Source organism: Podarcis bocagei (assembly GCF_964188305.1).
Source record: "Podarcis bocagei genome assembly, chromosome: 2".
NCBI classification, from domain to species: domain Eukaryota; kingdom Metazoa; phylum Chordata; class Lepidosauria; order Squamata; family Lacertidae; genus Podarcis; species Podarcis bocagei.
The window spans coordinates 43,932,773-43,960,578 of record NC_138126.1 but is presented as its reverse complement, the minus strand read 5'-3'; the positions used below and the strand labels follow the sequence as shown (position 1 = coordinate 43,960,578).

The window sequence follows — 27,806 nt, the reverse complement described above, 5'->3', positions numbered from 1 at the left end:
CTGGATGAACTGATAGATCAAGCAAGCTGAACGGCAGTGTCGTAAGTCCCCATCAAAACTGGTGAGCAGAAACTGCATCTGACTCTGGGAGAGAAATAAGGGTTAGTATCTTGCTATAGAATGGATGATTGTTGACTCCCCAGGTGCACAAAGACTCAGGGAAGCCTCGGTTGTGTGATCCAGAAATTCTCAGAACCCCTTTGATTCTATTACACTTTGAGTCTATTTTTCCTCTGTATGATTTGACAATGCTTACAGTCTGCTACTGCTTTTTGGCTACAAATTATAAACAATATGACATTATTAAAATTATTAAAAAGAAAAAGAGGAGGTAGAATAAGCGTTCATATTCTGACTAGGAAGGGAGAATTTGAAGTGGAGACTCATTGAAGTATCTTGAAAGGAAATATTCAGTTTTCTCATTCAGCAAACATAAGCTGAGAAATGGGCCTGTTTACCTCCCACCTCTCAAAATGACAGCCTTTTAAATTCAAACATTTGCTGTCTTCACACTGACCACCACGCATGAATAGTGACTGCCAGAACAAGCTCTCTGCACTGTGCATAAAATTGGGTCAACAGATTTGTTTCCATAGGCAGAAATGTGCGCAATGCTCCTACACATAATGGCATCCGTACTGAATTGGAGGCCACAGTCAAGGGATGCTAGCATTGAAGGTGAAGAAGAAAACTGACCTCCTGGAGGTGGGATGAGTTCAACAGCAAAGCTGGAGGCATCAAAATAGGGTTTTAAATAGCATGCACGCATGTGACTTTTAATATGGAGCGCCTTCCCTTGCTTATGCATCAGGGAGCATGAGGGGAAAGCCAGAATGAGTTACTGTTAAATGCACTGATTTTTATGACAAAATTACAACACCCTCCACCCTCGAAAGGGGCAGGGAAGAAGACACAATCTGGGAAACCCCAGAGTAAACCAGTTTGGACTACCAAAATACTAAACACAGTGTCTGCAAAAGATATATTAACTGTTCAACTGCAAAAAAATAAAAATAAAATAAAATTACCTAGTAACTTCTCTGGAGAGTGCTAGTATCAAAAGTTGCAAAGGGGAATTGGGAGATGGGGAAATTGTGAGTAAATCTCTTTCATCTCTGATACTGCCCTGTTTTTATCTCTGTGTTTAACCAGCATTTGTTGATGCAAACCGGCTACTCTATCTTGTTTGAATCCTTCTCAAGGGGAAAAAAATCATTCGCAGGATGTGAAAGGTCAGTATTTGCAGAATGTGTCTTTTAGAGATAAAAGTATTTATTAATTGATTTTCAATATTTCTATCCTGCCTTCCTATAAAAAAAGAATATTCAAGGTGTCTGCTGCAATCTGGATTTTAAAGGATTTTATACGGGCTAACCTAGGGGAGGAATGAAGGAAAGGTTTACCAAACTGCAAATAACACTAATGGTTAGGGGTCTTTTTGTTTTTTGTTTTGTATTGTTCAACTAAACTATCCAGAAGGTAGAAGAAATGGGAGTGTGGGTAGAGCAAGAAAATGAGCAAAGCCATCCAGGGTCACTAGAAACCTGGTCATTATGGGGTGTAGTGGTTAGTGCCAGACCATGAACTGGGAGACTGGAGTTCAAATCCCCACTCAGCCATAAAACTCAATGGGTGACTTTGGGCCAGTTGCAGCCTCTCAGCCTAACCTATACCTCACAGGGATTAAATAAGGAGGGGGAGAACCATGTTTGCCACCTTGAGCTCCTTGGAGAAATAGTGAAATATAAATGAAACAAACAAACAAACATGGCAGCCAGACCCCAAAAGCATAAAGCAAAATCCGCCCACCTCACACTTCTGTGGCAACGTTTCCTTGGCCCTCTGCAATGAATCTAATCATCCCAGCCTCCAGTCTGATTCCTGCTGATGAGTCTGGGGTCTGAAGTCACCTGGCATGAATATTAACCACTCCTGTGCAAATGTGTGACTCACAACGCAGAGCATGGCCCTCCATTTAAGGGTTTTGTGCTTAACAATCTATTGGACAAGTAACAAAACCTAGAAATTGATTGGGCCTTCTGTGCGCTGCCAAATGTAGCTGGCCACAAGGCATAACCTCAATTAAAAACTCAGGAGTCTTACACAATATGTCTCAAATGAACAATTCCAAAGGATGATGTTGCATTGATTGAACAGGTAGTGCAGTGTAACTTACAGAAGCTACCCTTTGGGGTTACCAGTGATGTTTCAGACCCCAGGTAAAACTGTACCCAGCTTAGCTGGGCAGATATTGTCAATCTCCACATGATTGGAGGGAACAAACAACTAACAAAGCAAATCCTGCCGGGCAGGCATGGAAGGAAAAAGCTAAATGCATGACTCATTCAATTCAGGCAAGTCCATACAGCAACACATTGCTTTTTTTTTTGCTTGGAGCTTTCGCAATAGCATAAAAAAACCTGGGCTGATTCCAAGCCCCCTGGAACTGCAAGCTTTATTGAAGCCTGATCTGTTTATTTATTTGTGTGTTGTTTTAAAGCAAACAAACTGGTGATTTCATAACCATGAAGTCCACCCAAACTGCCGGGAGTAAAAGCAGCAATACCTGGATCCATTCTTTTCTTTCAGATCTTATTGCTGGTCTTAGCTCTTTCAAGGAAAGGTGTGATAAAAATGCAGCTGGGGTTCAATGGCTGACTTCGGCGTAAATTAACTCACAAGCAAAAACCAACCAGCTCAAATTTCATTCCTTTCACCCAACAACTACAGGTGACACAATGCAACCACATTCTATACCGCAATTACAGTCTACCCTACACTTGCGCTAGCACTGTGGGTGGGTGACTTTGATAACAATATCCTGTGCCAAGTTGGCTACTTGGGCAAAATGGGAGCTATGGATAACAAAAGGAACACACATACAAACTGATTTCCTAAAGCAAGGGTGGGGAAATCTGTGACTCTCCATATTTTGACTCTCAACAGCCTTCACCACTGACAAGGGTGGCAGGGGCTGATCAAAGTTGGGGCTGATCAGAGTTCTAATCCAACAACATCTGGAGAGGGGCATCATGTTGGTTACTACTTAGGTACAGGCAGCGACCGATTCGTGTGGGGCTTGTGTTCTGAGGCACTGCACACTTATGTGAAATCGCATATAATCAGAACACCCATTGAGAAAGCCTACAAACACCCTGTTTTCCCCCTTTTTGTGATGTTTTCAGGTCACTTCCGGGTTTGACATGATGCACGCATGCGTGGTCACAGACATATCAAATGCGCCTAAATCGGTCGCTGCCTGTATGCTGCTACCTTTCTCATTTTCAGCCTACGTTTATTCAGCATGTCTCTATTTGTTCATGTACCCATATCAATCTAATACAAAGCAAAAATATATTTGTGTATGGTTCAGATAATGCAGGGAGGAGGAACTTTTTCCAGCCCTAGGGCCGTATTCGCTTTCAGGCAACCTTTTGGGGGCCACGTGCCAGTGGTGAGCAAGGCTAGAGGCAAAGGCAGGTGGAACAATGAATGAGAATTGGTACCTTTGAGCAGTAGGCTGCTTCCTCTACACACCTTTCTCTATCCTCCACCCAAGAAGCAATCAAGAAGCATTACCAGAGTCCAAGGACACATTCCAGCCAGGCAAATATCACTCTCGGAGGGCACAAGCAGGGCTGGTAAGGAATGTGGCTCTGAGGGCCAGGCAAAGATATCTGGAGGGCCACATTTCCCCCTCCACCCTAGGCCTGAGGTTCCTCACCTGCAGGCTAATGCCTCTTGGAACTGCACCCAATATGAGGACAGGTGCCTTTTCTGAGAAGAACGAAATGAATTGTTATTCCAGAGAAGATGCAAGCTCTTTGCTGCTCCTCAGATGGCAGATGCAACATCAACGGAATCTATTCCTTCTGGCGCTATATGAGGGGTGGTCAAATTTAGACCATAAAGCAGAGTGTGCCCTTTGGGTTAATCAAGCTGCAGGCTCACCAAGATGATTACAGTGCAATTTTAATGGATTGTAACCATTTCATGGTAGGATGCTTTTGATTGTTAGAAGGTTGAATAACACAGCAAGAAATCATCAACCTCTAGAATGATGATGTTTCGTCTTGAGGAGGAAATAGAGCAAGCTGTGTAGAAACGGAGCACAAATAGGTAGTCTCTCTGATAGATAATTTGTGGCAGGCACGGGCTTCCTATTACTACTCCCTTGACGGATGTGCCAGCCCAAAGTCACAAACAATTAGAATTCCGAGGAAGGTAATAAAGATGTGACCTCTGCGTGTGAGGAGACACCTCTATTAACAAAAGGGAACGCTATCATTATCATTTGAAACCCAAGAGCAAGGTCTCTAACCTCTCTGCTGGGCTGTCAGGCTCAATAAATCGGATGAGAGGTGGAGAAGAGAGAGTTTCAGTAGCAAAGATCCCTCCCTGCAGCTGCAGTCCAAAGCCGTTCAAGGGGTCTCCTCTTAGAATCACCTCTGTTGTTTCTGTATGAACAATCTGCCCTCCAGGTCCCACAGTGCTAGAGGCCAATGACACTGAAAGAGAGACAGAATCAAGGTAGCAATACACTCTTTTTGGAACATCTGCAATTTGTGCTCTGTTTTTACTACAAACAGCACCTCCCCTCCTCCATTTTGAAGTACAGTGGTACCTCGGGTTACATACACCTCAGGTTACATACGCTTCAGGTTACAGACTCTGCTAACCCAGAAATAGTACCTCGGGTTAAGAACTTTGCTTCAGGATGAGAATAGAAATCTCGCAGCAGTGGCGTGGCAGCAGCGGGAGGCCCCATTAGCTAAAGTGGTGCTTCAGGTTAAGAACAGTTTCAGATTAAGAACGGACCCCCAGAATGAATTAAGTACGTAACCAGAGGTACCACTGTACATTATTTGCTACCGGAGCACTAGGCTTTTGCAGTCCCCAAATGAGTTTTATATCTATCATGACCAGAACTATTCCTCACTGAACAACCCAGAAGCTTGCACCCATTGGAAATTTGCCACTGGAACCCAGTTTCTTAACTGTTTGGTCAAACCCCTTTCAATCCTAGTCTGCGGTGCAGAGAAAGTCTATAGAGGGCAACATCATATTACCATGTGGCCCAGAGAGACGAAATATGCAGCTAAGGCAGGTTTTGAGCTCAAAAAGAGATGCACGCAGAACATATAAGAAGTGCTGTGGTTACAACATCCTCCTCGCCTAGCTGCAGTAGGAAAGATCAGCTCAAAGAGGGAAGGGAAACCTGAAGAGAGGAAAACTAACATCAGATAAACTGTTTACCATACAGATGAACTGATGAATGGCTTTGGGATCATTCCCAACTGCACATTCACTAGGCTGAAGACTGTGGTTGAGGGGGGCTGACAGAAACACATGTTCAGCTCTACTGCGCATGCAATGGGGTGTGTGAACTAAGTAACGCAGTCAGTAGGCCGGGGCTTGATATGCATGCCCCGTGATGGAGGAGGAAATAGTGCTCAACAATTTGGAAACACCAAAATCCAGATACACCCTCTTTAAAAGGTGAAAGGACAAAAAAGATCCCAATACTAACTCTGAGCACCTTCCAGTCATTAAAAAATATGTCTCTAACTCTCCCACACATGGCTTCTGGGAACCACTGAGACAAGGGGCAGGAACTTCAAGTTTCTAGCAATTTCTGAGGGGGATTTGAAAGCTCCACCGGGAACTCAAGGGACCCCCAACAGAAAAATTGGAGGAATTGAAAGGACATGCATTCGCCTTTTGTTATTTACTTTTAAAAAAAGAGAGAGCAGAGAACTGCAACAGTAGTTTAAGTAATGAATACTTTAATTCCAAGTAACCCCGAGCAGAGCAGGCCTACCTACCTACCTACCCACCCCCCTATTAGTCAACTGCCTGTGACCCTTACATGAGCTTTTGTGCTCCTTCTTCCTTTGTCTTCTCCTCAACATGGTGGCCCGTGGGCTCATGGGATGGTTGCTTCGAGGTAGAGTATTAGAATTCTGGCAGGCAAACGCCGACGTGTTCATCGTGGGAGATGCAAAGCTGGCAGCTACAAGAGCTGGATAGAAACACAGGCTTAGTGTCAGAAATCAGCCTTTCTTGCCATCATTGTTGGCCCCAACCTTTATCTTACACGTGCCTATTTGTGTACAACGCACATGCCTGAACATATACCAAAAATGTGTAGCTTACTAGTAATTATTTTCCCCTCCCCAAAACACATTAAAAAAATAGTTATGTTAAAACTTCACCCCACCCCTCCGCAGGATGCCAGCGTATTTTGCCGGCCTACAAAACTGCTAAACCTGCCAAATTCCACATTGCTGAAGGAGTTTCTCCGGAGCTTTCAACGTAGGGACTCCCCCACTCCTCACTCACATTCTTTTAGAAAGAATTAAGTGGAAGATTGCATCTCTACACCACATGGTTCATTGTGCTTTCATACGGAGCACAGAAGGGGTCCTGGCTGAAGACCTAATCTCCTTTCAGTGGACAAGACAGGTAAAAGTAGAAGAGAGACAGATGACCATGAATACCAAGGGTGTGCTAGGGTAGAGTCAGGAGAAGTTGACGGAAGACTAGGCAACTTCCATAATAGCTTTGTTTGAAGACATGGGTCTACTGGATGCAACAGGAGAAGTATGAGATGTCTTGACAAATGGAGAGGGGGCAAGGCTTGTCCACAGGAGCAAGAAATGTGGCAGATTCAGTGCTGCTTGCAGAGAATGCAAATTTGTGGCTGGGCAGATCAACAGAGACAGAAAATCAAGAGAGTGTTACATTTGCAGTAATCCTGGCTTGATGTCTGGTTCCAGGTGGGTGTCTTGCAATGCCCTGGATGGTGAGTGTGGCAATAGCTGACGCAGGGATCCCAGCAATGGTGGTGGTCGCTCTTCTGCACTTTGACTTTGTCCAGCATGATGCAGGAAATATGACAAAAAAAGTAAAAAGGACAGCGTAATTATACATGGCATGCAAAGCGAATTTGTGGTTATCCCACTATTGAAAAAAAAAAGTCAAGAAGACTATGGACAGGTGGTTCTATCAGGACAGAGTCTTTGTCTGTTTGGGGGACAAAGTATATGCTATTAAAAGCCTTCCCCCACCCCAGCCACACAGCTTCAAAGATCCTGGTAGAGGTTACAGCAGTCTACAGACTGCACAAGTTCTGTTTGTGACTTTCAACCTTGCAGGGCTAACCAGATTCAGCATACCAGATTCACATACCATCTCGGGACTATTTAATTGCTCATCGTCTAACATTGTGTATGCCATCAAATGCCAACAGTGTCCTTCAGCTCTCTATATTGGACAAACAGGCCAAACCTTACGCCAAAGAATAAACGGACATAAATCTGACATCAAGAATCACAAAACAGAGAAACCAGTAGGAGAACACTTCAATCTCCCAGGACATTCTATACAAGATCTCAAAGTAGCCGTTTTACTACAAAGGAATTTCAGAAATAGACTGGAAAGAGAAGCTGCTGAATTACAACTCATTACCAAACTTAAAACCATGGAAAGACCTGGGCTGAACAAAGACATTGGATTCTTATCTCACTATACATGACTAAACCATTTCTCACCTTCTCACCCCTTGCCCTTTCCTGTAAGACCTATTACAGTCGTTAAGAGTCGTCAACAGGCCCATCTCAGCTATCTGCCTATCTCCCATTCCCACCACTCTTCTGAGTAACACCCCTCCCCACCTTCTCACTATATAGAAGGATCTGGAAACTTCTGTTTCAGTGTATCTGAAGAAGTGTGCATGCACACGAAAGCTCATACCAAGAACTAACTTAGTTGGTCTTTAAGGTGCTACTGGAAGGAATTTTTTTTATTTTGACTATGGCAGACCAACACGGCTCCCTATCTACTACCAGATTCAGCATAGATTGACCAGTCCACATGACTTCCTTTCCTCAGGGAAAGACTTAACCATCCCCTCTGCTATATTTCTGCTGCTCGTTTGTGGGCATGTGAACTTGTCACTGGGGATAGCATTTGTGGGAGAATCATTGCTTTAATTATCAGGAAGTTATACAGTTAAGAGATCCTCGGCAAACCAAGAAGCAAGAAGTCACTGCTGACTCAAAATGGAAATCACAAGGTCACATGCATGACTCATGATGCTGCCTTTAGTGCATTAGACCCTTGGCTCTCATAGTATCTACTGTACTATCAGTATCATCTAACCCAGAGTTTTCCAAACTTGGGTCTCCAGCTATTTTTGGACTACAATTCCCATCATCCTTGACCATGGGTCCTGCTAGCTAGGGATGATGGGAGTTGTAGCCCAACTCATCAATATATTTCTAGGGAGGGGTCCTTTCTAATTCTGCTACCTGACCGGAAGGCCCAGGTTTAGCTCCTGGCATCTCTAGGTGCAGCTGGGAAGCACTTCTTTCTGAAACCTTGGAGGGATGCTACCAGTCAGTGGGGACAAAACAAACCAATGATCTGACTACGTATAGGGTAGCTTCCTATGTTCCTTTTAAGTGAGGGAGCTAGGAATAAGATCTTCTGCATTTAGGACATGTGCTCCACCCCTGAGCCACACAAGGTGCTGAATACCGTTCTCTTGCTTATCAGCTAAGGCCTGAAACAGCAACTCTGGCTCGTTGGCCATTGAAGAAATCTTTACCATGCCTGAATTTAAAAGATATCGTTCATGGCAACAGACATTATTTGCCCATGTTAAAGATCCCCACCCCATTACTTTTAAAACTAGCAAAGAAGAGCACGTGGCTGCTCTCTCAACACACACATGGAACAGAGTGTTCTTCAACATCATTTCATTGACAAATAAAAATGCTTGAGGTTATTCTCTTTTTGCTGATTTCATAGTGAATGCAGCTGCCTGTGTGTCTTGGTGTAACCAGAAACAAGAGCTTAAAGACATTTGCAAACACCTGACTCAAGGCAATTATATTTCTATAAATTGGCCACAGAAGCTTAGCATCCACTGGAGAGTGGACGAAGGGAAAATAGACTGCTGATGTTTAGAGTCACGCAGGGAAATGGCTTTTTAGGTCAGAGGCATGTAGCGGAGTCACTTGTCGTGGGGGTGCTATTCCTCCAAAATACTCCATGCCCTCCATGCGCTGCCAGCATTTAAGCTGCCTCTGAAAGTTCAATTTGTAGAGCCGAGTATCTCATCCGTAAAGGATGGTTATCAGACTGTGCAAGGTTATAAGAACTGGAGTTTAACCATAGCTAAGAGAGATCGCTCACTGCAATAGCAGCTGAAAAGCAGGACTTGTGGAAATTTATTCCCAAATCGCTGAGAATTTTGCCAGAGAAACTATAGTCTTTTTTACTAAGCCATACCTCTAAATAACTTCTGTAATAATGTTCCCAGCTGACTGCAAGCACCTGCACATATAAACTGACAAACCAATACTTCTGAAGTATGCCACTAGCACACAAAGAAGTGGTACTGTCAAGAGGAATGGGAAAGTGTGAACTTTCACCTTGGACACAACACCCAAATGCCAGGATTTCCATAGGTCAGGGATAGGGAACCTGTGGCCTTCCAGATGTTTCTGGCCTTCCAACTTCCATCAGACCCAGCCATAATGGCCAATGGTGTGGGATGATGAAAGTTAAGAACATAAGAAGAGCCAATGGCATCCTGTTCTTACAGTGGCCAACCAGAAGCCAGTGGATAGGGCCAATCAGAGAGGGTGGGGCAGGCAGGAGGGGCCATTTAGCCCAGGGCCTCCAGCTCAAAGGGGGTTCAATTTTGGACACTTGCTAACTTGTTGGCATTTTGTTATTTTCCCCGCAAATTGTTTTTATGCACATAGAACTGAATTGAGACACGCCCTCTCATCTCGAAAAGCATTTGTTTAATAATAATAATACCTAAACAACTAGGTATCACTCTATTTTTGGTGCCTTATGCTTTTGGGTGTTGTTTTTATTAGTGTTAGTCCTGTCAAGGAATTTTTGGTCCTGATTCCAAAGTCCTTTTTAGCATGCAGGGGGCACACACTTTGACCAAGGGCCTAGCTCTCACTTAAATAAATATAAATCTAGATTTACATACACTTTAGTTAATTAAATTTGCATGTGAATACACACAATAGTTCTGAAGCAAAAGGCATAAATTATTTCTTTTTAGATGTTGCACAGGAAACATGGGGTAGGAGCATCTTAGAAAAAGCATGAAATGGGGTGGGGGGGTGGGGAATCCTCCTTCTAAAATGATGGTTGCTACCTGCACTTTCTTTAAGTAATTTTCAAAAAGTTGCGTGCTGAATTAATCTAAGTATCTTTTCAGGGAAACTTTTTTTAAAGATATATGAATTAAGTGATTTATCATTTAAAGTTGTAGCCCTGGTTTAATTTATAATGCAGCTTCACCCATGATGGTGATGACATTCAACAGGTACCTTCTGTACCATCTTTTAAATGTTTGCTGAAAAGAATCAGGCAATTAAGAGTGAAGCCCCTACAATGGTTTATTAAAATTTGTTTTTAATTTCTTTTAGCTTTTAACTTGTTTTTTAAAATTTTTATGACTTTATTGTTTGGCTTCATGTTTTTAAACCACTGTGATTTATCTTTATGATACAGTGTGTTATATAAATAAATATTTCACTGTATAAGAACACACAGGACATAAACCTGTCTTTGGTTTAGCCATCAGCCTTGGTTAGAAGAGTGTTTCTCTACTGAAAGGTCAATATTAGCACAGCTCTCATTTTACATCTGCCAGATATATATTTACCTGCCTGTTTGACTAAATGAATATGAGTTCGTGAAAAAAGTCTTTAAATAACAACTATTGCGTTGGATCCAGAGTCATTCATGCTTGTAGACAGATTAAATCTGGATCCAGCTGATTGGGTATGAATATTTTTTGGAAGATCCACGATCCAATCAAAGGTCAGGTTTCAATCATCTCTCACCTGCTTTTAGCATCCTCACCCAATTTTTTTATTTAGAAGATTTATAAAGTGCTTAAGAAAGAAAATCCCTAGGTAGTGTGCAAATAAAACTGCATATAAAACAGTTAAACCCATAAAAATGCACAATATAGTCTATTCTGTTTCTATGGGATCACAATGCCAACCAAGGAACTCTCACAACCTAACAGATATTCTGCAAAGGCCAGACAGACACAGTTTGGCTATTACACGCCAGTTCCCAGAGGGAGCAGTGTTGTGTCATATCTTACAATCAATCTGGGCACACACCCGTGTCTGGAGGCTTGAGGGGGAGTCTACTCTGGTGTGCAGGTAGTATCTCCAACTTGACGTTTTCTGACGTTGCAGCTAGCAGTTGGGTAGCCTCCAGCAAGGAGCAATGTTCAGTGCTGGTGCCATCAATGGAAAGAATGTGATCGCCAATATGCAAGGCCCCACATCTGCAGGAGAAGACACAGAGCAAAACAAACAGAGGAGTTACCTGTGGTTGCCACTACAACAATTCACAACCTTACTGATTCACACAAACACACACGCCTCACCCAAGTCCTGTTTACCATTGCGTGAAACCTGCTTCCTGCAATGTTCTCTGTTGGGATTTAGCTGAAGTCAAAATTTAGAATGCCAGGGGTCCAGCCTTGGATCCATCTGGTTGGACACACATGAAAGCACAGAGATTTCATCCAAAAGGCTATCAAGATGGCTTGGCTGCGAAATGAAGTTACCCTTCACTATGAACTGAAGCGAAAACATTCATGTGTCAAACAGAGTCTGAGAATTATCTTTAAGTATCCAAGGGTCTTTTCCAGGCAATAAATATCCTAAACTTTCTCCTCATTTGCTTTTATTCTTTGCCATTTGGCACTTTAAAAAAGAGTTTGAGTGATCAGGGCAGACAAGTTCCACATAGGAGATAGGGACCACTTTCAGAAGGAACGTTTTGGAAAACAAAATGTTTGTGAAATGACACACGCTGGTACTAGATAGTGTTTAACATTTTGTTGCCTAAAAGGGCTATAGAGGAGCACTCCCAGGCTGCGGGGGTTGTATACTCACACAACCACATTTCAATTAGCATTCAAAACAGCAGAAGGGGTGGTAGCTGGGGAAATGGTATTTCTCACCAAAAAGTTGGGGGAAAGGTAAAGAAGTGTGAAGCACTGGGGAAACAAATTATTCCCCCACTAAAATACTTTGAGACAAGACCTCTGAAACATGAACAACAAATGATGAGTTTCTTTATGGGACACAAAACAAAAACACACCTGTAAAGGGTCAAATAAAGTGTACAAGAAGACATACTGAATGGGAGCTCAGTCTTTGCCGGAAAACCACTGTTCCATGCATCAACTGGGATCTCAAACAGAAACTCCCAAATTAATTTTTTTACGTTATGCTCATAGAGACACATTCACCGGGGCCTATTCAATCTCCTGAATAGGAATAAGTGCCTGGCGTGCTCTGGTCCATGGGGTCACGAAGAGTCAGACACGACTAAATGACTAAACAACAACAATTCAATCTCCAACAAACTGAATTTGGTTATCTTTAACAAGATGGTATGGTGAATTCACTTGCAACAGCACTGTCACATGCTTCTGTTGGCGCTTGTGTCTTACAGTGCTGGCCTTATATCAATTTATAGAGCTGTAGCTGTGTCAGTCTGTTGCAGCAAAAAAGAAAGAGTGTTCTTTCAAGGTGGAACTGCTGAAAATCACTGCTATAGAAGGGGGAAAGAAGAAAGAGTACTTCCATGCTTCCATGGAGTGAAGTCAACTTCATGCTTCTGATTAAGGGCTATCCTGAGTTAAAGTGTGTATGCACTCATGGGTTTGGGTTTTTTTTGAGCAAGTGGGAGTGTCAACAATGAGGTCAGACAGTGCTTTTTTCGGGGGGGGGACGCAGGGGTACACATTGTTGTTTAGTCGTTCAGTCGTGTCCAACTCTTCGTGACCCCATGGACCAGAGCACGCATACCCCTAAACATTTTGTGAATCTTAAGTTTGGCCTCATTGAGGGGAAGTATTTCAATATGAGTAGGAAAATGAGAGTACATCTAAACTTTTTTAAGAAAAAAAGCACTGAGGTCAGAGGAAAATGAAAGGCAGGGGGTGTTTGCCTTTACGGTACCAAAAGACTCTTTATTCTTTTTGACTTCTGTCAGTGGTTTGCAAATATTCAGTCTTGAAATGACAATTTTCCACAATAACTTGCCTGCTAAGAAACGCAATATACACTAGGGGCATATACACAGGATATTCGCCTGGGTCTGCTGGGCCTTGCCATTGTCCTATGTTACCTGAGTAAGCATTCTAGACCGCTGGTCTTCAACTGATGGGTTGGGAGCCACTACCAAGTTGCAGCCTAAGCTCAGGTACACTGTCCACCACATAAATATATGGCTTAAAAAAACATGAGGTGGGTCCCCAAGGACTTATTTAGGCTAAAAGGTGAGTCTCAAAACTGAAAGGGTCGAAAACTAGTGCCCTAAAACACACTCCTGTGTCTGCACATAGCGTTAGAAAATTGGTACTCTGGTCTTTCAGAGAAACCTGCCTACCGTTATTCATCCCATCCAGAAATCCACAGTTCGCCAGGACACAGTTTGAAAACCCTGCCCCTATGCTGTTGAGCACCCCAACTCCATTGAATATACTGGATATTCCTTATTCATGGCACATATTCCTTATATTGATGCATTTTTCAAATACCCCCCTACACCCCCCCACTCCGCTCCCCATTAGTTTCAAGAGATGGAAAGATTTAAAGTATGAGGAAAGGGGAAACAAAGTAGAGATGGGAGAAGACCCAACAGAGTTTGGCTTCATACCTGTCTACCACACTGGCTGGCTTGATCTTGTCAATGACTATGACCTGCTTATTCCGATGGGTGTTTGTTGCTAATGTGATTCCTAGTGCGGAGCCGGGAGTCTTTGCAATTTCCACTAGCAAAGGACCTGAAGCATTGGCTACTGTATCTATAAAACAAACAAACAAACAAACAAACAAAAACATTTAAAGTTGTTTCTGCTCAAGTCGTCCCAACGAGGACACTGGCCAGGCTACAAAGTGAGTGCTGTTGTGTTCATGCTCTGCTCAAACACATATGGACACTCAGGACACATCAATATCCCCAACTTTATTCAGAAGTTTCTGTTGCCAAACCTTTATACATCTATGCCACCCTTGAAAATTCAAAAGGAAGAGGTACCTCTGGTGCTGTTTCACACGGTATGGCAAATGTGCTTGCAGTGTCCCCCTCCACCCCTCCATCTTTGCCGTCGCCCTTTCCTGACGGCTTGAGGTCAACAGTGAAAAGACAATGTCTGCTGAGAATGGGATGGAGCAGTGCAGAGAGGCTTAAGGTAACAGGGAGCAGAAACCAGAAGCTGAACAAACTGCAGGGGAGCTGCTGTAGAACAGCTGGAGCAAGCAGGGTTCAGGGCCAAGGGATTAGCCAGATGCTAGGACCATGGATAGCTCCAGGACAGATCAACTGCTAGAGTTAAACTGAGCCTTTATTATTCTGGTGTACTGCTCAGAAGTCTGAACCAAGTCTTGTCCCTCCTTGGTAGATTTTTTGCTTCTTCTTTTTTTTTAAAGACACGTGGGGTTTGGGGAGTCATGCTCTGGCCCTGAATCCATCATTTCTTTGGCACCCTGTGGCTTCTTGGCATCTCAGACAAGAAGGACTGAGGTGAACATGGCACCCTCGAGAGTTGGTGGGGTTGTTCCTCAGTAGTCTGGACTGCTTGTCCACACATCTTTGTAAGGAAGACTTACAGACTGGACTGCAGGTTCACCAAGGCTACAGGGATTTCCCAACAGCATTTCTTCCATGTTGCTATCTAGATGTGTACTGGGAGCCAGATATAACATCCACTAGGGTGTGCAAACAGCTTTGCATGGAGGACGAATTACAAGGTCAAGTGGGGTGCTTTCTCACATCCCCAAGTCAAAGTGTGATGTCAATCTCCCCCCATCAGTTCATGGCCCCCAAAAGCCTCATGTCACTTTGTTTCTATGTTTTTCTGTCTCTTATAGCTCCAAGTTTTCCTATAGTTCTTTATTTCTCTTTTTCACTACTTCACCTATTATGCAAGTAGAAACAAGAACATCTAATATTCATTCAGATCACATTCCTAAATGAAGGCTATAGGAAAAAATATTTTTAAAGCCTCACATTATGAGATTAAGTATTGAGACTGAAGCTGTATATACAAACATAATTCTCTTCTCTTTGTAAATTGTAATCTTGGCATTTCCTGTTTAGATTGGTTTCAAATGATCTAATTAAGTATTACTTAAGCTAAAGCTGAACAGCTAGAAAGATAGCATCAGACTAAGCTCTGCAAGACTTTAGATCTGAGCTTTCCAGCTGCTCAAATTTAGTAAAGTTAGCTTACACTGGCATGCAAATGAGCTTCAAAGTTTGCAGAAAGTGATTGTTGCTTTGACCTAGTAAGTGCAACTCAGCTCTTTGGCAATTAACTCTATTCCATGAGACAACAGATAGGAAAGGAAAACTTTCAGAATTCAAGAAAGTTCCAGCCTCTTTGGGCCAAGGGGCACATTTGCAAATCTAAAAAAAAAAAAAACAAACACTATTGTGAGCAGAAAAAATGAAACTGTGATCCCCTTGTTCTGCAAAATTATTACCGTTCAATTTATGTGCTTGAAACTGTATGTCATTGCCAACCTTTTACCACCTTAGGTGGGAACTTATTCAATAAGTGCATGTTTAGAAATCAAAGGACAGATGACTTGGCACACATCAGTATCCAATTCCTTTCAATAATACAGGAAATTGCTTTTTTTTTTTTAACATGAAGGTAGTTAGGGGGCAGATAAAGGAACACCCCCAAGACAGGAAATACCTATCAGCCTAGAAACATAAAACCTCTTCCCCTCAAGGCAGGAGAAACTCATCACAAAGCAGTAGTATTCATTAAAAAGATAAAAAATGAATGAATCACCACATAGCCTGCAATCAGGAAGTTCAGAGCACCTCAGATACACAGAGGCCTGCAAGTGCTATATTAACCTGTTCTGTCACTTCAAAGGAAAAGCTGATGGAATCAATTCAAGGAAATCCTGCAGTCCCTTCTTTGCTTCTTGATGAGTCAGAGCAAGGCTTTTCACTCCCACACCACCATGCCTATTTCCTTTCCATTCTGATAAAATGCTGGTATATACAGACTTTGTTCATCAAGGACAGCCGGTCCCTGTTTTTTGGTACACCCCCCCCCCCCCGATGCTTTGTGAAAATGTTTGCAGTGAGAGTTGCTAGCATTGCCCTTCCTCAGGGTCCAGCTGCTTCCCTTCATGGGCTATAAGAGTTAAACCTCACCTGAGCGACTCCTATCATTAGGGCACATATCCATGTAAATGCACGCGTAGGAAACCTCAGGCACCATGCAGTGCCCACAGCCTGGCATTTCGCCACACTGCAGCTATGTTTTGAACCGTTTTGTCGACGACATATTGCCTTCCAACAATGTTTTATAAGTTATTATTGTTTAACCAAAACAATCGGGTGATTGTAGAGGAAATGAAGACAGGAGACAGGAGATACAGCACAGCTTTTGCCAGCCACTGCGCAGCAACGAGTATGTAGGAGTTCAGAAAGCAATCCTTGACATTGGAATTAGGGTGTTAAAAATTTGTGCCTATTTGCAGGGTGTGCTGCACCTGTTAGACTCAGCGCTCCATTGGTGCCTACATCCCAGCCTGGGATGGAGAACTTAATTCCACCACATTTCCTTCTGGGCACACGTCAGTTGTAGGCAGGGCCAGAGACAACATGGGCAGAGCAAAGAAGGAAAGCGTTACCTTTGCACAGTAGGCTTGTTTCTACTCAAACTCACACTCCCCACTCAGTATCCTCCATCCAGGTGACCAGGACGACATTTTCCAGTCAGGTTAAAAAAGAACTCCAGGAGGGTGCAAATCAGGACCAGTAAGTGGTGTGGCCTGGGGAGTATCCAGAGGGCCAGATAGAGATGGCTGAAGGGCCGCATTTGGCTCCCAGGCCTGAGCTCCTCCATCCCTGGGCTACTGCGTCTCAAAACTACATCCAACATCAGGGGTGGCCAACTCCCAAGAGACTGTGATCTACTCACAGAATTAAAAACTGGCAGTGATCTACCCCCTTTCCTGAGCTTTTTTTAAAGAAGGGAACCCCATTTTTTAGGGGTGCAGGGGAAAGTTGTTGAACGTTTCTTAGGGAGAAGGAAAGCCCCAGTTTTTGAGAATTCAAGCCTAAGATCAAGGGAGAAAGGGGAACAACCACTCACCAACAAATTGCTGGGGAAACAAACAACCTCGCCAAGTAAACCCTGTCTTCCTTTCTGCAGATCGTGCAACAATGGAGAGCTGGGTGAGGGGGTAGGGGTGAATTCAATTTTACCAATGCTAAGGAAAGGGAGCCAGTGATCGACCACGATCTACCAAAACCTCCCGGGGATCTACTAGTAGATTACGATCGACCTGTTGGACATCCCTGTCCTACATGCTAACAGGCGCCCTTTACTTTGTCTCATGTTCCAGGTTCCATGTCATATGGATCAGTGAGTACACATACAAAATATGCAGAGCTCAGAGCATGGTAACTACTGCTCATTAGGCACAATTTTGCTGTGTACCTTACAAATATAGTTCAAAAGGCATAAGATGCATCTATGTTGCTTCTGCAATACGGATTCAGAGTTTATTACGGGGGCAGAGGGGAGGGGAAATGGCAGCCATGCAATTAATGTGTTATTCAGGACAACTACAGAGCTAAGCTAGCATTTTAATAATTAGCAAAAAAAACCCACCCTCATCCATAAATCAGAAAAGCATTGCATGGTCAGGCCCTGCTGCCTCTTCTAGGGGCCTTCCCAGAATATTGTCTTGAGCAATAAAGGCACAGCTGGTGCTCAGCTGTTTTCAGGGGATCCAGGCAACCTCCCCACCACAATGTTGGCACTGCAGGAAAGCCCCATTTTCTCATCACCCAAAACCTGCATATTTTTGGCTGTTGAGAACATGGCATTCTCCCCCTGCCTCCAGCACTTCAATCATGGTTGTGAATGACACAGGGACATGTGTGCCATGGGCCCCTATTGTCTACGGTCTGCAATGCAGTAAAGTGCCATTGTGCTTATGTCCTGCTTGTAGGCTTTTCATAGGCATCTGGTTGGCCATTATGAAAACAGACTGGGGGATTAGGAAGGTCTTTAGACTGATCCAGGAGGGCTTGAATTAAGTTCTTCATGCTACCTCCCTCCCCTTTTGCATTGGTTCACTGTTTTGTGAATTTCCTTTGGCCTCCCTACCATTCTTCCAACGCTTTGAATGAATTTTGTAGTTCCCCACTCCGATGTTTCAGCACTTACTTCTGCTGTTTAATAATAATAATAAATGCAAATATCAGCCCTGCAGGGGGGCTATAATCTCCTTCCAGACTGCAACCCTACTTAATTCACTGCAAGATCTTCCACCACTAGCACCCAACCCAAAGCAATCACTGGTGTGACTGTAAACAAGTATGGAGGGGTTTTTATTGGTTGCCCGGAAAGGCCCCAAATTTATTTAAAATGCTGCAAGCTGTCTTGTTGAAAAGATGCCGGATAAATAAAAACAGCACCAATTCAAGTCTCATTTTAAAATTTCAGCTTGCACTGAAAAGCTAAGAGGGAACTAAAAAAAGAGAAGTGTTAGCTCCAGGGAGGAATATAGAAAGATATGCAACAAACCTAAAGGCGTCAGATGCTTTCATTTCCCCCAGCCAGAAGATCCAGACTGATTGGCAACGTTTGCGTTAGCAACATTGCCAAGAGCCAGGAGTATCAGACACCACATGCTGCTGACATCAGGTAAAGTGAACAGGCGGCTATTCTTCCTCTGGCTCTGACTCCCATGTGCAATGCTGAGCAGAGATCACCCATCCAAATGGGGGCAGCACTCACTGAGGGCAGAACCAGGTGCCATCGAGCTGCTGCTCTTCTCCATGTCTTTTTCTCCTGCTAACGTCTAGTATAGTTTAGGGAAAGGTCTATCGCTTAGAAGGGAGCAGATGCTTCCCATGCAGGAGGCCCAGAGTTCTATCTTTAGCATTTCAGGACTGGAAAACATGTCTGCCTGAGACCTCTGAGAGCTATTGACAGTCAGAGTAGAGGAACCAATCGCCAGATTCAGGCTACAATAACGCTGTTTTACTTCTTGCCTGCTCCCCCAGCACAGCCTCACATAATCAGCCGTCAGCACCAGGGCAGTTGAGCACAAGGCAATGGCATCACACACTGTATTGTATTAGGGGAGAGGCCATCAGAAGTCGGACATAATGGGGAACCGTGAGTTGCCACTATGTGACCAAGCAAAAATGAGCCAGGGCTAAACCACAGTTTCATATCCTGGTTTGTTCCCTAAGTAGAGGTTGAATGAATTCCCTGAGTTTGGATGTAATGGGGAACTGTGGTTTGTATTAACCACTTCCAAACACCTCACAGGAGAAGGAGAAGAGGAAAGGAAAGGAGAGAGCTGGCTGTGCGAGCATAAGGCTTGCCATGAGGCTTGCCATGGCTCATTCCCAGTGAAGGAAACCACGGTTAACTGTGATGTCTGAATGAGGTCACAGAGTGGGGTAAGTTCTGTGCCAGATTTAAATATAGAGTTCTGAATTTACAGAAGACACATCTCTGACTTGGCTCAAATTAGGGTCCAGTCAGCAGAAGTAAGGTGTATTGCCAGTACTATTTTGAAATTGTTGTTGTTGTTGTTGTTGCTTTAAAGGCAAATTGAGTTAAGTCTGTATCAGTTTGCTTATTTGGGATGAGGAAGGTGGAGCAATGGTGTTAGGGCAGGGACTTCAAGATCTACTGGCAGTACATAAATCCATCAGTGTGGACAGGCCAGTGGGAAGTAACAGACTCTAAATAGACCCCATGAACTCTTAAATGGTGCATTCCAACACAGGAACACTGGAAGGAAGCAGGAGAAGCCACAGCTAAGCTACATCATATTAACATATTGTCCACGCAATTCTTACTGAAAAGCTTCAGCCAACTGTTTTCAGGCACAGTGGTCTGCTTAAATATGGCACTGTGAACGATCAAGAGCTTGACATCTCTTACTGCTGAGCTAAGGGCAGAGATGTACAGCTAACCCCCCCCCCCCAACTGTCCACCCCACCATAGCAGCAGCTTTTATAATTCATGTAGAAATAATCAATAAAAGGAAGCTAGCCCTGAAAGGGTAATAATATCTTGCACGATTGTATTGACTACACCGTAAGAATTGCAAAATGCTTTACAAGCAATGAATTTGGCCTCTCAGCACCATTAGGAAGGGTAGGGGTCTGCCTGCAAATTACAAACAGGAAAAGCAGCAGATGAACAGTTGCAGCAGAAACATACTAGGAGCGGCAAAGGAGGGTCAAAGGAAGATCAAACCACTCCGACACAAATATACTTTGCCCCTAAAGGTCACCCAGCTTTCAACAACAAGAAGAATGGGGAGCTGGGAAAAGAGATCTGTTTAGCGTTTCTCCAATATCAATCATTTCCCCATGGTCTCGTGATGGACTGCTGTGATGTAGTTTTGTACACGCACAACCCCACTCCCAAGCAAAGACTCTGAGAAGTGTATTTGGTGTGCTTTATTAAAAAATGCTTAAAGATCTGCAGGAAGACGCAACAAACAAGTGCATGTTTGGAATTGGCATGGAGAATGGAGGGCATTCCCTTATCTCTGGTCTTGGGCAACACCACTTGACATGAACCTTGTCACCTAGGTGAGATTCTCATTGCCAACTCAGCTTGAAGGTTAGCTGAGGGAGGGGAGTCCTGCTGTGTGACATTCAGCAGGACTATTTCTGCAGGTCCCCAAAACAGACAGGGCATCCCCTTTAGCTGGACAAGCAGTTCAGACACCCCTCACATATATCCAATTCAGTCTCTGGAGCTCTAATGTGAAAGCAATGAATCTCTGATTGTCCGCTGGTGTGTTAAAGGGCTCCTCTGAACTTCCCTTTGTGCTGCATGTGCAGGCAGAGTTTTGGGATTTGGAGTTCCGTGCCCAAATGGTGGTTGTTTTTTGTTTCTTCTGGCACTATCCCGAGGAAAACCCACATTTTACCGCCGAATCAAAGCAAACAATAGGAGGATATCCCTCCTATGCCCAACCTGTTTATTATGTAAAATAAACTGGAATATTGCAAAAGCCATAAACCTCTAGTAATCTGCCTCCAGAGGAAACACCACTGGGATAAGCATTGTTCCCTGGACCTTCTTATCCTTCAGAGAAGCAGGGGTAGCATAGCAATATATTGCACCTAAGTAAAGGTACCCCTGACCGTTAGGTCCAGTCGCAGACAACTGTGGGGTTGCGCACTCATCTAGCTCTATAGGCCAAGGAAGCCGGTGTTTGTCTGCAGACAGCTTCCAGGTCATATGGCCAGCATAACTAAGCTGCTTCTGGCAAACCAGAGCAGCGCATGGAAATGCCATTTACCTTCCCGCCAGAGCAGTACCTATTTATCTACTTGCACTCTGACGTGCTTTCGAACTGCTAGGTTGGCAGGAGCAGGGACCGAGGAACAGGAGCTCACCCCATCGTGGGGATTCGAACCACTGACCTTCCGATTGGCAAGCCCTAGGCTCTGTGGTTTAGACCACAGTGCCACCCGCATCCCTATATTGCACATACATGCACTCAAAATGTTCCTCTTGCTGCTCACAAACACATCACTCTTCTTCTTTGGATTTGGCACCGAAGTTCCCTTGGAAAGGATACTACAAACTTCTGCATCCTTCATGTTTGATTCCGTCGCTCCACCAAACAACTTAAGACAACAAGCTGCCATTCCTCCCCGTGCTTCTCTAAAGGCCAAGGGAGACATGACAGCGCTAAATCCTACTGCAGTCATGTGGGAAGTGAGGTGGGAGAGGAAGAGAGAACGCAGCCTACCTAAGGAAAAAGTAGGGGCACCCAGCTGAGAGGAGATAAATCCTTCTTGGCTTTACTTCCCTAAAGCCCTTTCATCACTGCACACTTATAATATTTATTGACATTTGTCTGCTACCCCAAAACATAAAGTTTCCTACTTTTCTCTCAGTCACCTCACTTCTTGTTTTGGAGCTCCAGCTAAAGCTGATGTTGACGTGGGGTGGAGGGCTCAGATTTCTGTGGGAGGATTCAGATTTCCATGCCTCTTCTGTGCCTTAGACAGGATCATGTAATGCCTCCATTACATGACCCTCGAAATTCATAAAACGAACCAATATTATACCAGATGCATGTGGTATGGGCAGAGGATACACATAAACACAGGAGATGCGCCATACAATCCATTGCAAGGTACAACCCAGTTGCTCAGAATAACTGATCACCCACTGCCAAAAAATAGGCTTCTGATGGAAGGACCAGATTCATGCAACATGACAGAGGGCATGTGATGTACGGCGTGCACACCTTTTCATGGGGCAACAACATCCCTGCCCATCAATGTGTACACAAACAGAAACAAATCTGACACCAATGAAGCTGTGCTGATATGGAATAACTGTGAAATGCACTGGGGGAGGAAGGAACAACATCACTGTGCTCTAAGGCAGTAATGTGAACATGCACCATTATTTCACCGCCACAAAACACTTTGGAGATCCTTGACAAATGGCAGCAGGACTTTCGGGGAGGTGCCTCCGGTAATGGCGGTATTCCTCTGACCGGGAGGAATCTGCTCCGTGGGAATCTGGGTCTGGCCGCCACGGCGAAGGCGGAGACCCGTTAAAATCACAGACGGGAGAAGCCTGTGAGCGTGGGATTCGGCGGGCACCTTTTGCGCCTCCCCCACTCACGGGGAACCCCAGTTTTTGGGGCTCCGGAGCGACGTGGGGTGAGTGGCGCGGTGCATTGAATCGTCTGCTTCTTCCACGGAGCGAAGCTGCACAGCTGTTGCCGGAGAGCGCTGACCTTTTCCTGTGGACAATTTGACTTTAAAGTAATTACCCGTGAGTAGATCTGAAACGGAAGAATTGGATTTCTAAATGTTTAATTTGGTATTGCAACGGGGAGGTTCAAAACAGGAAGTCCGCCTTCCCCTTTTGTAAATAGACTGAGGCAATGAAGTCGCAAGCTGGAGTCCTGGAAAGTCTTTGGTAAAAGATTAAATTTCCATCAATAAAGAACATTAAACCCCCTCTTGGAGGCAGGAGAAGAGAGGGGGAAGTTGTGGATTGATTATGCCTGTGGGAGAGAGTGAAGAGATTTAAAACACCGCCGCTCTGACCCTGGAAACGGGCTGCTAGTAGGACTGACGTCTTTTGGAATGTTCATTGACAGCGTTTAGAACGTTCATTGACAGCTAGTTAAACAAGAGAAATACATTGTTTCTACTGTCTCCGGCTGCTTTAAAAAGGAGTAAAAGTAACTGAAAATCGAAACTAATTTGAAACTAATTTTGGATTGTTAAAAAGAGGATACTATTGACTATTACAAATAGAAACTGTTTCCCCCTAGTGGAAGCCTTTGGGCTAGGGGAATTTCCAGCTGCAAGTTAAAAACCGTGAGACTCTGGGACTGACCTTGAATCTTTTAAGTGTTATGGTAAATGGAAGAGGAAAAACAGACCAGTCAACTGCTGACAAAACATTAAGGTCTGGGAGGACTTGGCAACAATCCAGAAGAGGTCCATCATCAGGCCCCTCTGCTCCTTCTGTTGCTACCTTTGTACTAGCATATTTAAAACCAAGAAGAATGTCGACAGAAGAGGCTTTAGTGGCTGCATTTTATAAGATAAATGACTCATTGGATCAGCTTAACAGGAAAATGGACACGATAAATGCAAAAATGGATGTTTCAATTACTAAAATCAACCTAAATACAGAAAGTATAAATAATACTAATACAGAAACCACCCAGAAATTGATACAGGAACCTACTTTGATATGGCAAACTGCGGAGGAAGCCAGGGAAAAAGCTGTTGTTGCTGAATGTAAAGTAACACAACTGGAGAGAAAGAGAAAGAGAGCCCCAGCCCTACAGAGGCAATTTGATGAACCTAAGTTGACGCTTGCTATGACTGAACTTAAAGAAAAACAGACGAATTTGAGGATTAGAGTTCACTTTTGGTGGACATGCCCAAGGATTAAGATACTTTGGGAGATGATTTATAATGAAATGAAAAAGGCATTTAAATATACCCTTTTGAAGAAGCCAGAGGCCTTTCTCCTGGGCATGGTCGGCCAATTGGTGTTAAAGAAGGATAGAACTTTTTCCATGTATGCAACAATAGCAGCAAGAATACTCATTGTGAAGTACTGGAAGACACAAGATTTATCTATTCGGGAAGAATGGCAGATGAAGTTGATGGACTATATGGAATTGGCGGAAATGACTGGCAGAAATCCGAGACCAGGGAGAAGAGTCGGTGGAAGAAGACTGGAAAAAGTTTAGGACTATTTATAGAAATACTGTAAAAATAATGAATGTAAGAAAAATGTTGGAATGAAGTTATATGGCTCTAGTAGAAATGCTATAAGGAATTAAGTATAAATAGATTAATAGAGTATTAAGGGAAAAATAAGCTCAGAATATGTTAAGATAATTATAGGATAGAAACAGAGGAAGATGGAAAGGAATTGCTGAAACAATTAATAGAAGTGGAATACAAAAAGGGAGGTGTGAGGAGGTCGTGGAAATAAGGGAATGAAAGATAAGATATTGAAATTGTTTGTGTGTTAAATGGTTTGTGTCTTATTTTGTTATGCTTTTTTTGTTTTGTCTATTTTGTTGTGTTTAAACGGTTGAAAATTAATAAATATTATTAAAAAAACAACAACAAATGGCAGCATTCTCCATTTGGGGAAATATCAACATGTAGCTTTCTCACTCAAGTATAGGAAGGATTACTTGGTTAGCTGAACATTTGTGTTCCCAGATCAAAGACACACCAGGAGCCGTCTCTCACTTTAATTCTCAAAGTAATGGCTGGGAAGCTTTTCATTTCACCTTTTAATATATGGATTAGGAGCTATCAGTTGAGTGACTGGTTTAAAACTAAGTACTTAATTTGTGTCCACTGAGGGGTGGACACATAGGAGCTAGGAGAGAGAAGCAGGTATGCACCCTTCAGATATACTGGGAAAAGTCAAATGAAAAGGCAATTGGAACAAATCTGGGGTAAGAGTTCTGTTTTAAATTTGAAGGCAGTAAGCCTTCTTTGGTCCTTCTTCAAAGAGCTATGGCACCAGCTCTGCAGATCAGAATTCCCCAAATTATCCATGAAATTTGTACAACCAAGAATTTCTAGTAGGGAAGAAAAAGTTTTCCTTCACGGGGAACAGCTTCCCAGCACTTTTTCTGTCCCGTTCAAAATATGTCAAGAGCTCTTGTGTTACGAACAAAAGCTTAGAAGCATGAGGCATCTAACCCCACCATCACCCCGGACAGAAAACTTCAGGAATAAAAGTGTCACAATAAGGGAATACATGTTGGCGGATATAAAGAAGCAAGCAAACCCAAAGAAATATATGTGCCTACAAGGCAGAAAAGGAAGGAAAAATTCACTCTGATGCGCTTTACTTCAATAAGCCAGCTCCTATCAGCATCACCCAACCATATGCAGTAAACATGAATTAGACCGATGTCTCGAAAGACTATTCTTATGTCAGTTGTTTGCAATCTGCAAAATATTTTTTTCCTCATTTCTGTCAATGCGTATTTGCTCTATATTCTGCAGTGCTTCCCCCCCCCCCAACTCCAGGTATCATTGAGGAGCTACTGCAAATCAGATCAGAGTTTCAACTGAAAAACTGGCATGCAGAGCGACTCTGGCCTTTGATGACCTGGTGCCTTCCATGTCAGAATGGCTGTGTTGGAGGAGAATGATGAGAGGTGTAGTCCAAAACTGCCTGGAGGGCACCAGGAAGGTGAAGGAAAGTCAGCTTTAAATCACGGCCTCTTGGGTGGAGATGCATGTTCTACATTTTGGCAGTGGCGTAGCGTGGGGGGTGCAGGGGGGGGGGCCGGCCGCACCGGGCGCAACATCTGGGGGTTAGGGTTAGGGGGCGCAAATCCATGGGTTAGGGGGCGCAAATTACTTGCCTTGCCCCGGGTGCTGACAACCCACGCTACGCCACTGCATTTTGATGTGAGACAACACAGATTCTGGAAGCAGACATCCCAAGTTCAGAAGCCAGGCTGAATTGCCACACCTGTACTTTATTGATCTGCACTGTGGGGCTGGGGAGTTTCTCCCTTGTAGATACGAGATGAAGGTCTGCTGGACAGATTGGCAATTAAGAACCCAAAGACAATGATGCGCTGCACAAACTACAATGCAGGCTGGGTGCCAATTTGCATGTGCTTATTTATATGTACAGAGGCAAATTTAGAAACAATTTCTATAATTTAAAATAGAAACATGATACATCTCACCACAGTGTGGAAGGCTGTGACCTGCATGCCTGCTCAGTCTGCTATGCAGGTAACCAACTGTCAATGGGCAAACTCCAGGTTCCTGCTCTCCCTTCCTTTGGCTCTTTATTTTTAAAGTGGACAACCCTTCAAATAGAGAACTGGGCTCTGTAAATTAGGACACATGGCCACTATATCAGGTCCTAAAGCGCAGACAAACAACTTATAATCTGAGTAATACTTGACTGCAGCACATCAGAACGTGTAAGTGGGAATGCATGATCAAATACTGCTCCACCACGCATCAAGGAGAAGAGGTCTCACCTAGCCTTCTTTGTGACATGCTAGTTTTACATATGTAGGATTTCCTACCCCCCTCAAAGGAGGAACCAAGCAAAACATGGTCCTCTCCTGCTTACACCATGATGTGCTCCAGTCCAGTTTAACACACAGTGACCTAGATGTAGTGTGATGCTGTGTATTTTTTTCTGTGTGTGACCAGTTTTAAAAGCTCAAGAAAATAATGTTACAGTGGTACCTCGGGTTACGAACTTAATTCGTTCTGGAGGTCCGTTCTTAACCCAAAACTGTTCTTAACCTGAGGCACGCTTTAGCTAATGGGGCCTCCTGCTGCTGCTGCCACGTTCTCATCCTGAGGTAATGTTCTCAACCTAAGTTACTACTTCTGGGTTAGTGGAATTTGTAACCCCAAGTGTTTGTAACCCGAGGTACCACTGTACACGCCTCCCCCAAAGCCTGTAGGCTTTTTAAAAAAACTGTTATGAGGTAGTGAGGCATCAGGCATAAGCCTGCATTTTATTAATGTTTGATCAGGACTTGTATATTAAAGAGGGCTTAGATTTTCAAAAGTAGATTTTCAAATGTTTCATGCCAGGCAAGAAGGCTAGCTGCTTAAGAAAACAGTGTTTTCTTCCTCTTAGACAAGGGGCCCCTTTTGATTGATAGCAGAAAGCAATTCTCAAAGTCGTAAAAGCTGAAATTACAGACTGAGTAATGACACTGACCCTACATGTTACAGAAGATAACAAAGGCAGAGATAAATATAATTAGGAATGGGCAAATAGTAAAATGATACCATGGGCCTCTCTTAAACCTTGAGCTGTATTTTCTAAGGCCAGAGGCAAATGGGGAGAAGCATCTAGCTGACAGAGAAAGAGAGGCTTTTTTGGGAAGTCTTTTTAAAACTGTTTCTTTCTTAAACTGAGAGAAAAGGCAACTGGCTTGGCTGGGGAAAAAGAAGCTTCTTCCTATTTTATTTTGAGGCTGGAAAGGAGGGTGAAAGGGGGAGGTGTAAACTAAAGAGCCTTCTTTAAAAACTGTTTTTTTTACTGAGTTCCTTCCTTTCTACTTTGAGAAGCTTTATTCTTTTAAAAGGTTACCTATGATAATGTATGAAATATATTAGCTTAAATATATTGGCTTAAATGTAATTATGCAAAGGATTTAACAAATGCTAGAAGAGTTGTATTTATCCTGGAATTAAGT

The 27,806-nt window shown here is 43.5% G+C and overlaps 1 protein-coding gene across 7 annotated transcripts in view; it reads right to left on the bottom strand.

The window, feature by feature from the left end:
- The window catches only part of GRIP2 (glutamate receptor interacting protein 2), a 385,704-nt gene that overhangs the window by 32,620 nt on the left and 325,278 nt on the right, over positions 1–27,806 (bottom strand). For all 7 annotated transcript variants that reach the window (XM_081183991.1, XM_081183994.1, XM_081183988.1 and 4 more), the window contains exons 8-12: positions 13,732–13,879; positions 11,172–11,341; positions 6,745–6,870; positions 5,870–6,022; positions 4,322–4,508 (exon numbers count right to left, since the gene is read on the bottom strand). In XM_081183991.1, the coding sequence (XP_081040117.1) occupies positions 4,322–4,508; positions 5,870–6,022; positions 6,745–6,870; positions 11,172–11,341; positions 13,732–13,879 (784 nt within the window). The remainder of the gene's footprint in view (positions 1–4,321; positions 4,509–5,869; positions 6,023–6,744; positions 6,871–11,171; positions 11,342–13,731; positions 13,880–27,806) is intronic.